The following is a 12,446-nucleotide window of genomic DNA, read 5'->3' on the forward strand; positions in this document are numbered from 1 at the left end:
TCAACCTCAGGTGAATCAAGTAGTCAGGCATGCTTAATAGGCAGTGGTTGGAGAATGAAAAATCCAATGCCTTTAGACTGTTTAATACTTTACGATAGGTCCCTTATTCTGTGGTCAAAAAAACAGTGTTTCCTTTTTAAACATTTGTTACCTACATGATTCTTGGGAACATCTCCACTTTTATTGTCTGCCAGAAGTTCCAAATAAAACCTACTACTGAATTCTCAAAAGCAGATGTATGTTGCTAAAATATCACTTTAAGTCTTTTATTTTCCCAGATTTAAAGATATGGCCAATGATACCAACTAGAAATCAATTAAATTTCTAAATTTCAACTACTGCAATAATGTAGTCATCATTGGAAATATGTGTGAAAAGTCTGAATGTCCCTTGGGCACCATGAACGCTATGGAATTACCAACAAAAAACAAACTACAGAAGATCCAGGTTTGCTAAGTGCAGTCCCAGCTATATATATGAATTCAGTATTAGCATTAATAACATCTTTCAAAATGCACTCGTTTGGATGCAATACAATATGGGCAGAGTTGACTTTTTCAGAGCTTCAATTGATTATTCCTGCTCTCAAAGTAACTGGCAATATGAAAAAAATCTTACTATTACCTTTTTGCACAGCTAGTGGGATTTCTTCAAGTCTCCAGATTGACCAAGAATCAATTTTCATGTGAATATTTTTCTTTCTTGATTTTTGTTGCTTTAAAGCTTCTTCAGCTTCTGCACGGTCAGTTTCTAGACTTTTAATGAGATGAATGGCCTCTGATAGCAATGTTTCCATTTCCTGCTTTAATTCTGGACACTTTTCATCTTAAAGTAGAAATATGTATCACATTTTTTTAGTGACTCAGCCTATAAAGTAGGTGGTGGGAACATATATACTAATTGTATTATTATTCTTTTTTAATAATTGTATGTTTAAGGAGAGAATTTTAGAAAAATGAATCAGCCTTTCAAAGACAGTTTTATTATAATACAATCATAACATTAATTATAACCTTTGAAGACAGATTTTTAAGTCAACATTTTATAAAATAATTAGAATAGAGAAATTTCAAGCAATATCTTCATGTATATTTTATCTCAAAAATATTTTCTTCATAAACTATATTAGAGAGCTTTATTTGTAAATTATGTTTGCGTTTTCTCTCATTCTATGACAAAAGCAAATCATAATGATTACATGAGATAAATATCGAAAATCCTCAAATGGTTCCTAGAAAACAAGACATTTTATATTCCTTATCAGGTAATAACATCCCTAGTTAGCCCTGCTAGGAATTTATCATTTCCAAATTCCACTTATTTAGTTACAACACAAATTAACTCCTGTAATGAGAGATATTTGTGATCCCTGGTTCATAGCTCTGAAATGATATGGTTTAATGTTAACGAATTGATTAACATGGGTATTCATTCATCTGTTTATACCAGAAATGCGCAGAAGGTCTGTTATGTTCTGGGAAATATGCTCTCTCCCTAGAGATAGATCACTAAGGAAGATGGATATGGGTTCCACTCTGGTGAGATTTATACTTGTAAACAGTGACTTTTGCCAAAACGTAACGTGACAAGAAGGCATAAACAAACACAAAGTGTCAAGAAAGTCAAAGCCTCAAAGAGCTAAGGCTAAGGAAAAACAGTAAAACTGGTTCAAGAAAAAAGACAACTAATAGACCTCTGTTTTGTTTTGTTTTACTTTGGACAAAGCAATAATTTTCTGCTAGAAGATAACATTATATATGGGTTATAAGTGCAAGCTCAGTCACATAGCTTCTACTTCTAACCTAGCAGGCCTATCACAGAAATTCAGCATGCTGCCTGAAAAGAATTCTTCAGAAACAGAAACAAGAATTCTTCTTGTAATGTATAAAAACTATCTCTTTATGGACTGGCCCTTTATTTAGACTCTATTTATTTGGTTTATTGTCTTCTTTTTTCATGTTCTACCACATCCTGGACACCCTATACCCTTAATTGTCTGGTTTTTTTTTTCATAGTAACATACACAGTGAACACTGTTATTCCCCAACCAACTTATGATCTATTCAATTTCTATAAAAAGATTTCAGCCTGAAATGTTTAATGAAGTTAATGCCACTTAAATCACTTCTGATGTGATATAATTCTTACCAAAAATGTCTATAATGTTTGTATGAGTTATCTTTTGTTATCTTTTGTAGTGTTTCTATGAGAGCATTCTAAAATAAATGCTGTGTTTATGACCTAAGATGCCTCCAGTTCGTTGTATTTAATCTCTCAATTTTTTTCTAGAATACCATTATCAATTAGTCTTACTGTTTCATACTGAGTAGGTAGGTAACCACCTGCAATTTTTTTTTAGTACAAACACTTAATTACAATAAATCTTCCTCAACTGGATACTGTCTTGTACTTTGGGACCAAATATATGAGTTTACAATAAACATAATTGTAGTTAATTTAACTGTTATTGTAGCCATTAACATATTAATCTTCTCCTAGCATTTGTCATGTGAAAAAATAAGTAATGAATGAGGATTTTTCTTCAGTGTAGATACAAATAGTGAGAAGTAAACAGTAAAAACAGAGCCTCACTATAAGATACAGCTTTGAAGAACAAAATTTTAGTACGTTTAATAGTCCTGAATTCATTAGTTATCTCTCATGGAAGATGTTTAACAAATTTTTGCGGTGAGGGAAGGAAGATGTGTTTAATATAATATTAATAATATATTCAAATATGTTGAAGTAATTTTAATTCAAAGTTTATTACAATATACATATTGGACATTTTGTAAATTGTGACAAGATATTACTCTTAACTTATACATATAAATATTATAATATATATATTAATAAATATACATACAGTAGAGCCTTAATGTCCAATATGGCAGCCATGAATCTTATGTGACTATTTACATTTAACATGTTAAAATTAAATTGAAAAATTAAATTCTAAGTCCTCTTAGCTACATTTCAAGCAGCTACTGTATGTGGCTGATAGCGACTCTACTGGATAGTGGAAATAGAGAATACTTTGATTATTTCATTACATTCTACTAGATAGCACTGAATTACGTTTAGCTTCTTGAGAGGTGGTCAGGGATCACTACAACCTCAGGACCTAGATCAGTATATGGTATAATACGTATTCACTGAATTTTGTTGTTAAATGATATAGAAGACTTTCCTCTATTAGATACTCACAAGAATTATAAAACTCTTAAAATGAGTATTGTGAAAATTAAAAATATGTTAAATGAAAGTCAATGAGCTTTAAAATATAATTTCACTTATTTAAGTATAAGGAACAACTTTACCTCTCTCTTCTGGTTTAACCTCTTTCACTGGTGTAGCAACACTCCAATCTTGCTTCTGGTCTTGTGTAGAAGTTCTGCTCCTGTGTAAAGGGAAAGAAATAATCAATTAAGAAATAACTGCTGGACTTAAAGTTTAAAGTTAGTAAAACAAATTTTAGGTGCTTCTTTAACATTAAACTTGAAATGTTTGTAGTGAAACTTACCATACATGCTAATGCTACCATATAAGAGTAATAGAGCAAAATTCTAATACATAATGGGCTTTTTATTTTTTTATTGGAGTTCAATTTGCCAACATATAGCATAACACCCAGCACTCATCCCGTCAGGTGCCCCCCTCAGTGCCCGTCAGCCAGTCACCCCATCCTCCTGCCCACCTCCCTTTCCACTTCCCCTTGTTCATTTCCCAGAGTTAGGAGTCTCTCATGTTCTGTCTCCCTCACTGATATTTTCACTCCTTTCCCCTTTATTCCCTTTCACTATTTTTTATATTCCCCAAATGAATGAGAACATATAATGTTTGTCCTTCTCCAATTGACTTATTTCACTCAGCATAATACCCTCCAGTTCCATCCACGTCGAAGCAAATGGTGGGTATCTGTTGTTTCTAATGGCTGAGTAAGATTCCATTGTATACATAGACCACATCTTCTTTATCCATTCATCTTTCCATGGACACCGAGGCTCCTTCCACAGTTTGGCTATTGTGGACATTGCTGCTATGAACATTGGGGTGCAGGTGTTCCGGCGTTTCATGGCATCTGTATCTTTGGGGTAAATCCCCAGCAGTTCAATTGCTGGGTCTTAGGATAGTTCTATTTTTAACATTTTGAGGAACCTCCACACAGTTTTCCAGAGTGGCTGCACCAGTTCACATTCCCACCAACAGTGTAAGAGGGTTCCCCTTTCTCCACATCCTCTCCAACATTTATTGTTTCCTGTCTTGTTAATTATCACCATTCTCACTGGTGTGAGGTGGTATCTCATTGTGGTTTTGATTTGTATTTCCCTGATCATAATGGGCTTTATACCTTATGGTAAATTTATAGAAATTTATGACATGAATGCCCTGAAAATATTGTAGGGGATATTAAAGCAGTTAAAAAAAAATGGACAGCCTGCGTGGCTCAGCAGTTTAGTGCCGCCATCAGCCCAGGGTGTGATCCTGGGGTCTGGGATTGAGTCCCATGTCGGGCTCCCTGCATGGAGCCTGCTTCTCCCTCTTCCTGTGTCTCTGTCTCTCTCTGTGTGTCTGTGTCTCTCATGAATAAATAAAATATTTAAAAAAAAAAGAATTGGAAAAGGGGGTAAATATTGCAAATAATTTAAGAGGTATTTCTCTAACTTCAGTTTACCAGTTTCTGGGGTCCCATATAAATTACAAGGACCAAAAATGATTCTTCAGATTTGAAATTAATAAGGTTTTAGCAAATATCTAAATTAAAATGTTCTTTCTTTTCTAAAGAATTTTTCTAGGGCACCTGAGTCTTTCACAGTTGGTTAAATGTCTGCCTTAGGACCAGGTCTTAATCTCAGGGTCCTGGGATCCAGCCCTGCATCAGGCTCCCTGCTCTCCCTCTCCCTTTTCCCACAGCTCATGCACACTCTTTCTTGCATTGCATGCTCTCTCAAATAAATATCTTCAAAAAATTTTTTTATAAATAATTTTTCTAGGTAAACCTTTCATTATATTTAAAAAGAAGTATTTTCCTCTGATAAAAGTTACAGGAACAATAGTATCAACAACAAAGCAGAGAGTGTTATTTTTATTAACTTATTATTTTTCTTATTAAAGTATTACAAATTAAAGGAATTTTAAACAGACCAAAAACATTAATATAATATAATCCATAATTCATTTATTTTAGATATAACAACATAACATTCTTATGATATTTCAATTTTTATAAAATTACAGTCATAAAATATTGTATGCTGCTTTAGTACATGACATTGTTTCCAGTATATTTGACTACAGTTTAATATTTCTGATGGTTGCATATTATTTGTCTCATTGTAGCTCCACAATTTATTTAAGAAAGCCTGTTTATTATGTGGTCATGGAAATATTCATTATATTTTTCTCCTTATTTTAATTTTATTTTTAAATATTTTTGTTAAATAATCTAGTGTATTTTTTCATTTGAAATTTTTTTTAAAAATGTTGAGTCATCAGTATGCTATACACCTGAAACTAATGTAACAATACGTGCAAACTATACTAAAAAATTTAATTAAAAATAAATAAAACATTCACACCACAAAAAAAGTAAAATAAATAAATAAATAAATAAATAAATAAATAAATAAATAAATACATGCATGTGGGTTTTTAGAGGGGGAGTGTGTAAAGGTATAATTGGGTGATGGGAATTAGGGAGGGCACTTGATGCAATGAGCACTGGGTGTTATATGCAACTGATGAATCACTAAATTCTACCTCTTAAAATAATAAAAAATAATAATAAAAGTAAAGATAGAAAAATAATTGTCCCAGCAAATAATGTTCTCCCTACTGGCTTGTAACACCAATTACATGATATATTAAATTATTACACATAATTGAATCTATTTTTGTGTCTTTTATTCTAAATTTGTGTTCATTTTTGGGCCAGCAAAATTGTTTTAATTCTTACATATATTTTGATTGCAGCAAAAGTCACATAACATAAAATTAACCATTTGGAAGTGTAAACTTCAATGGCATTTACTACACTCAATATTGTGCAATCATCATCCTCATCTAGCACCAAAACATTTTTATCACTTAAGAAGAATAGCCTCATTTATTTTATTTCAAATATGGAACACTTCATGAATTTGCATGTCATCTTTGCATAGGGGCCATGCTAATCTTCTCTGTATCATTCTAATTTTAGTATATGTGCTGCTGAAGTGAGTACTAGCCTCCCATCTCTATGAATTTACCTGTTATAGATATTTCATATAAATTGAATCATACAATAGGTAACTTTTTGTATCTGGTTTCTTTAAATTAGTATGCTAGTTTAGAAGTTTATCCATGTTGCAGCATGTATCAAAATTACTTTTTATGGTTGAATAATATTCCATTGGATAGCTGAAAAATTTAAGGTTATTTCTACCTTTTGGCTACTATGAATCCTGATGATATGAACATTTGTATATAAGATTTGTCTGAACACCTATTTTGAAATCTTTTCTGTACATACTTCAGAGTGGAATTGCTTTGTCATATGGTAATTCTAGGATTAACTTTTTGAGGAACCACCAAACTTTTTTCAAAGTGGCTAAACCATTTTACATTCCCACTAGCAATGTATGAGGTTTCCAATGTTGAATAAAAGTGAGAAGAGTAAGCAACTTTGTGTTGTTCCTGATCTTAGGTTGAAAACTTTTGGTCTTCGCCATTAAGTATAATTTCAGTTGAAGGTTTTTCATAAATGCCCCTTATCAGCTTTCCAATCTGTTTTTTTGAGATGTTCACATGGATTTCCCCCCCCCCTTCATTTTATTACTGTGGCTATATTATACATTATTTTTTTGTATTTTGAACTACCCTTACACACCTAGGAGAAATCTCACTTGGTCATGATATATAATTCTATTAATATTTACTGGGTTGAGGTTGCTAGTACTTCATTAAAGTTTTTGCATCTATATTCATAAAGCCATTGGTCTACATTTCTTTTTGTCATGTCTTTATCTGGTTCTAGTATGAAGATAATGCTGGCCTCATAGAATGAATTGAAAAGTGTTACTTTTTTGTTTTACTTCCAACATACTGTGTCTCTGGATCTCAAGTGAGTCTCTTATAGGCAGCATATAATTGAAGCATGTATTTTTATCATTCTATCACTCTCGTTTAACAGTAAAATTTAATCAATTTTCATGAAAAGCAATTACTATTAAGAAAGGACCTATTTCTGTCATTTGCTATTTGTTTTCTACAATTCTTAAATATTTTTCATTCTTTAATTTCTCCATAATTGCCTTCTTTTGTGGTTAATTGATTTTTTTCTAATGTATTTAGTTTCCTTATTGGATTTATGTTGATGTTTTTGTTTTACAGAATTTTTCTTAGTGGTTCACTAGAGACTATAATTATCATCTTAACTTCCAAAAATTAAGTTTGAATTAAAATCAGCGTAGTTTCAGTAGTATTACTAAAAAAACCTCTGTTCCATTACACCTCTGCTCCCTCCCTTTATGTTGTCATTTTTACAAATTATATATGTATGCATTGTGTGCCCATTAATATAGATTTATAATTTTATCCATTTAAAAATTATATAGAAAAATAAAAGAGATGCAAAATAAAAATGCAACCACACTGAATTTTCTATCTTTGAAGCTACTTTACTGTTTATTTCTTCATATGGTTTCAAGTTATTGTCTAGTGTCCTTTCATTTCTGCCTAAAAGACTACCTTTAGGATTTCTGATAGAACAGTCTGCTAGAGATCGATCCCCTCAATTTTTGTTTATCTGGAAATATCTTAATTTCTCCTTTTTTTTAAAGGATATTTTTCCAAGATTCAGAATTCCTGTTTGAGGTGTTTTGTTTTGTTTTTTCTCCCAGGACTTTAAATGTGTCATTCCACTGGATGTTTGCCTCCATAATTCCTTTTATTTTTTAAGATTTTATTTATCTACTTGAGAGAGAAAGAGAGAGTACAGAGGGAGAGGAAGCAGACTCTCTGTTGAGCAGAGAGCCCAATTCAGGGCTCAATTCCAGGACCTGAGGTGGAGGCAGATTCTTAACCATCTGAGCCATCGAGGTATCCTTGACCTCCATAATTTCTGATGATAAACTATTATTTTTTGAAGTATCTTACATATTGGTTTGAGAGAGAAAGAGCATGAGCAGGGGGAAGAGCAGAGGAAGAGGAAGGAGCTGACTCCCTATTAAGCAGGGAGCCTAATGCAGGACTCGATTCCAGGACCCTGAGACCATGACCTGAGCCAAAGGCAGATACTTAACCAACTGAGCCACCCAGGTGACCCCTGGCTGTTATTTTTATTGAGGATCCCTTACTCATAATGAGTCACTTCTCTCACTGCTTTCTTTCTTTTTTTTTTTTTTTAATATTTTATTTATTTATTCATGAGACACACAGAGGGAGAGAGAGGCAGAGACACAGGCAGAGGGAGAAGCAGGCTCCATGCAGGGAAGCCGACGTGGGACTTGATCCCAGGTCTCCAGGATCACGCCCTGGGCTGAAGGCGGCACTAAACCACTGGGCCACCCAGGCTTCCCCCTCACTGCTTTCCAGATACTCTTTGTCCCAGGCTTTCAATGATTTGACCATAACACGTGGATCTCTGAGTTTATCCTGCTTAGAGTTCACTGAGTTTAGTAAAAGTATAAATTCACGTCTTTTATGAAATTTGGGGAGTTTTAGCCAATGTTTCTTCAAATATTCCTTCTCCCCCTTTTCTCTTCCTCATTATACTTGAACTCCCACTATGCATATATTTGTTTTTGTGATGGTATCCTTCAGATCTATTAGTTCATTTTACTTCATTCTTTTGTCTTTCTGCTCCTCAACCTGAATAATCTCAATTGACCTATTTTCAAGTTCACTGATTCTTTCCTCTGCCTGTTGAAATCTATTGATGAACATCTCTAATTAATTTTTCATCCAGTTATTATACTTTTCAGCTCCAGAATATCTACTTGGTTCTTTTTTATAACATCTATTTCTTTATTGATCATCCTAATTTGTTGAGACAATAGTCTCCTGGTTTTAACTGTCCATAGTTTCCTTTACCTCTTTGAGACTATTTAAGATAATTAATTATTGTCTAATGAGTTCAACATTTAAGCTTTCTTAGGGCCATTTTTAAAAATTTTCTTTTTCTTTTTTCCCCTTGTTAGTGAGACAGACTTTTTTTCTTTGCCTGTTTCATAATTTTTGTAGAAAACTGGACATTTTAAATAGTTTAATGTGAAATGGAAATAAGATAACTTTCCCTCTGTTGGGTCTGTTGTTGCTACTTATCGTGGGTTGTTGTTTCTTTGTTTAGTAGTTCCAAATACATTTTGTAATGCCTGTATTCTTTGTCATGTGTGGCAACTAAAATAAGTGTTTCATTAGCTTACTGGTAAACTCATGTTTTGTTCAGGTATCTTAAGTACTTGGAGTCAAAATTAAAAAAAAAAAAAAAAAGAAAAGAAAGAAGGGGAAGGAAAGGAAGGAAAAGGGAAAAGGAAAAGAAAAAAAAAAAAAAACACTCTTCTAGTTTTAGCAGACTAACTCTGTGTTGAAGTATTCCTTCAATGCTTACCCAGGCTGTTTACAACTCTGCTTCTAGTTTTAATTGTTGCCCACACAGACCCTAAGGTCAGCCAGAGATAAAAGATCAGGGTTTTCTTGGGTCTTCCCTGAATATGTGCCTAGCTTAGTCATATGCATGCCCTTCTTGATTCTCCAGGATATATAAGAGCTTTGAAAGCCCTTTTTTTCCCCTATGTATCTCTTCTTTTCCAGGCATTTTGGTCTGTCTAATGTTTATCTCAAATGTTAATTCACAGCTGCAGACGTGGTGGCAAGACTATGCCTTTAAAGGCTTTCAGTAAACACTGCCTCTAAGTGGTTCCAGCTGAGTGATTGCTCAAAGTCAGGCAAAACAAAGACAAGCCTTTGTGCTGGTTCTTTGAAAACCCATCAGACAGGTCAAAACACTGAAACACAATTCTCTGAGAATAAGGTCCATATTGTTTTTTCTGGCACTAGCAATCTGCACGACAAATACACACTGCTCTCCTCATGGCCAACACTGATCTGGGGGCTAGAGGATGGCAAGTGTGAGATTTATAGTACCACAGTGCTCTCCTAATACAATGCAACAGACTCTTCATTAACTTTTCCCCTAGTTGTTGTCTTTTACTAAATTCAGATTTCTACAATTCTGACCAATGTTTGCCAACCTTTTCTTGTGGTGGGACAGAGCCCCAGAGATCCCTATTTTACCATTTACAGTAATATCATAGTTCTTATATTTTCAAAAAATACATTTTAATATCAAATATGAAAATTCTGCTTTTAATTTCCTGTTTATTTTGCAATAAAACTCACATACAGCACCTTAGTCATTAAAATGTAAACATAAAACAATTTTAAAAGAATGAAAGGTGCTTACCATTCTTCAAAAGAAGTTTCAAACTGTCAAAATAAAAGATCTCAATAAGAATCAAACTTTAAATATCTCAAAAAATAATAGTAGACTTAGCTTATATTTGAAATCACTGATAGAACTCTAAGTACTACTTTACATACCCCATTATACTTTTGTCAAACGATGTTCTGCTATTTCTAAAACAGATATATACATTTCTACTACCTAGTCCTTTCATTATTATCCCCACCTAATTGTTCCTACCTTCATCTGTGTTTCCAAATCTCATTCCTTCATCAAAAGCCTGTTCAATGCCACTTATTCCCAAAAGACTTTCCATATAATCAGAGGCACTTTATATCCATTAAATTTTAATACATAACCAAAGAATGGAAAACACTCGGGTAAGATCACAAATATTTGGTTTCCCATAGTGTCCCTCTTTTATTTTAGACTATAAACTCTATGGTAGGAGTCATGATCTACAGATATATTCTCAGAGTATCCTGGGCCATTAGTGACACAAAATACCAAAAACACAAGGAATACACAGTTATAATTTTATGGGTTTCTTAGATAATCCCTAATTCCAGATGTTAGGTTGGGCACACATGATTACTTCTTTTCAATTCCCATGTCATACCAATATTTCTGGAGAAAAATATATGTCAATAAAATCATTGTAACATATATTATACAATTCCAGATAGAAAGAAATCAGATGGATTATCAGTGAAAATAAAGCAAAGAAAAATATAACTCAGAAGAAAAAATGAAAACCATTTCAGGAGAGGTAAAAGGCTTCTCTGTGGAGCACATGAATGTATGTAATAATAAGTAGGTGATAATCAAAGTAAAAAACTGAAGGCCTGCCTGTGGTGAAGCAGACAAGTCATTGCTTTCCATTCTCAAAATCTAGAACACATGGCTGAGAAGTTGTTTTTTTTTGTTTCGTTTTGGGTTTTTTTTTTTTTGTATTTTTGGGTTTTTTTGCAAAAAATATTTTTAGTAAAGTATAAGATACCTAAAGTAAGGTCCACATCTCATAAATGGACAGCCTGGGGAATTTTCATAAGGTGAATGCACCCTTATAACTAGCAAGCATATCAAGTAGATGCCTTCTTGTCACGCCATGAGAAGACCTCTCTGGCCACACTGGAGACCCATCTAAGACAGAAAGGCTAAGAATGGAAGTTGTGGTTCTAGAGAGAAACAAAACAGAACCTACCTAACTAGCAGAATCTCACATAGAAAGAAACTAGTGTGTAAGAAAAAAAAAAAAAAGCTGGTGCATCAATGCATGAAAATATTTTAAGGAGTTACAACAAACTCAAATGTACACTTATTTAAATTAAAAAGCTGCCTAAACACATTACCTCCTTTTTACAAAGAACTCCAGTATAAATTTTTATATACTGGATAGAAGTCTTTGATGTAAGCAGGCTCTGAAAGCTGCTAAAAAAACAAATAACAGCAACAACAACAACAACAACAAATCCAGTAAAAACTTATGCTTACAACCAGTAATCAGTCTGGTCCATCATTTATAAATACAAAAAATAAAAAAGAGTATACAAATATTTGAGGAATAATTAAGAACATAAAAAACAAGAGAATTTACTAAAGATATAACAGAAATGCTGGGATGCACAGAAGTGAATATAATAAAAAATTTAAGACATATATATATATATATATATATATATATATATATATACACACACACATATATATTTCTCCAAAATATTAAAAAAAGAAAGATGAAGTTTAAGAATGTTATCCAAATATGAAAAGGACTGAAATAAGTAATCATTTCATTACCTATATGAATGAGAATTTAGTTTATTGTAAAATTTACATTACAAATCAAAAGGAGTTAGACAAGACAATGAATGATATTAGGGTAATTTAAACAATTATTTAGAAGAGGTAAAGTATGTGCCTCATGCCATAAAATGGTAAACTTCAGATGTAAAAAAGCCAAAGTATAAAAAAAGAAGTATTGAAAATAAGAAAACATTTTAAT

General features: G+C 32.7%; 1 protein-coding gene and 1 non-coding gene across 11 annotated transcripts in view; both read right to left on the reverse strand.

Annotated features, from left to right (window-relative positions):
* CCDC178 (coiled-coil domain containing 178) overlaps positions 1 to 12,446 on the reverse strand; it is a 421,095-nt gene that overhangs the window by 344,185 nt on the left and 64,464 nt on the right. For all 10 annotated transcript variants that reach the window (XR_013381334.1, XR_013381333.1, XM_077900386.1 and 7 more), the window contains 3 exons: positions 10,445 to 10,467; positions 3,321 to 3,400; positions 625 to 825 (listed from right to left, as the gene is read on the reverse strand). Coding sequence is in view for 8 of the 10 variants with exons in the window: in XM_077900386.1 (XP_077756512.1) it covers positions 625 to 825; positions 3,321 to 3,400; positions 10,445 to 10,467 (304 nt within the window). In the remaining 2 variants the exon portion in view is untranslated. The remainder of the gene's footprint in view (positions 1 to 624; positions 826 to 3,320; positions 3,401 to 10,444; positions 10,468 to 12,446) is intronic.
* Positions 6,117 to 6,223, reverse strand: LOC144316655 (U6 spliceosomal RNA). The gene has a single exon (XR_013382579.1). It is a non-coding gene; the product is annotated as a U6 spliceosomal RNA (small nuclear RNA).

Source organism: Canis aureus, chromosome 6, assembly GCF_053574225.1.
Source record: "Canis aureus isolate CA01 chromosome 6, VMU_Caureus_v.1.0, whole genome shotgun sequence".
NCBI lineage: Eukaryota > Metazoa > Chordata > Mammalia > Carnivora > Canidae > Canis > Canis aureus.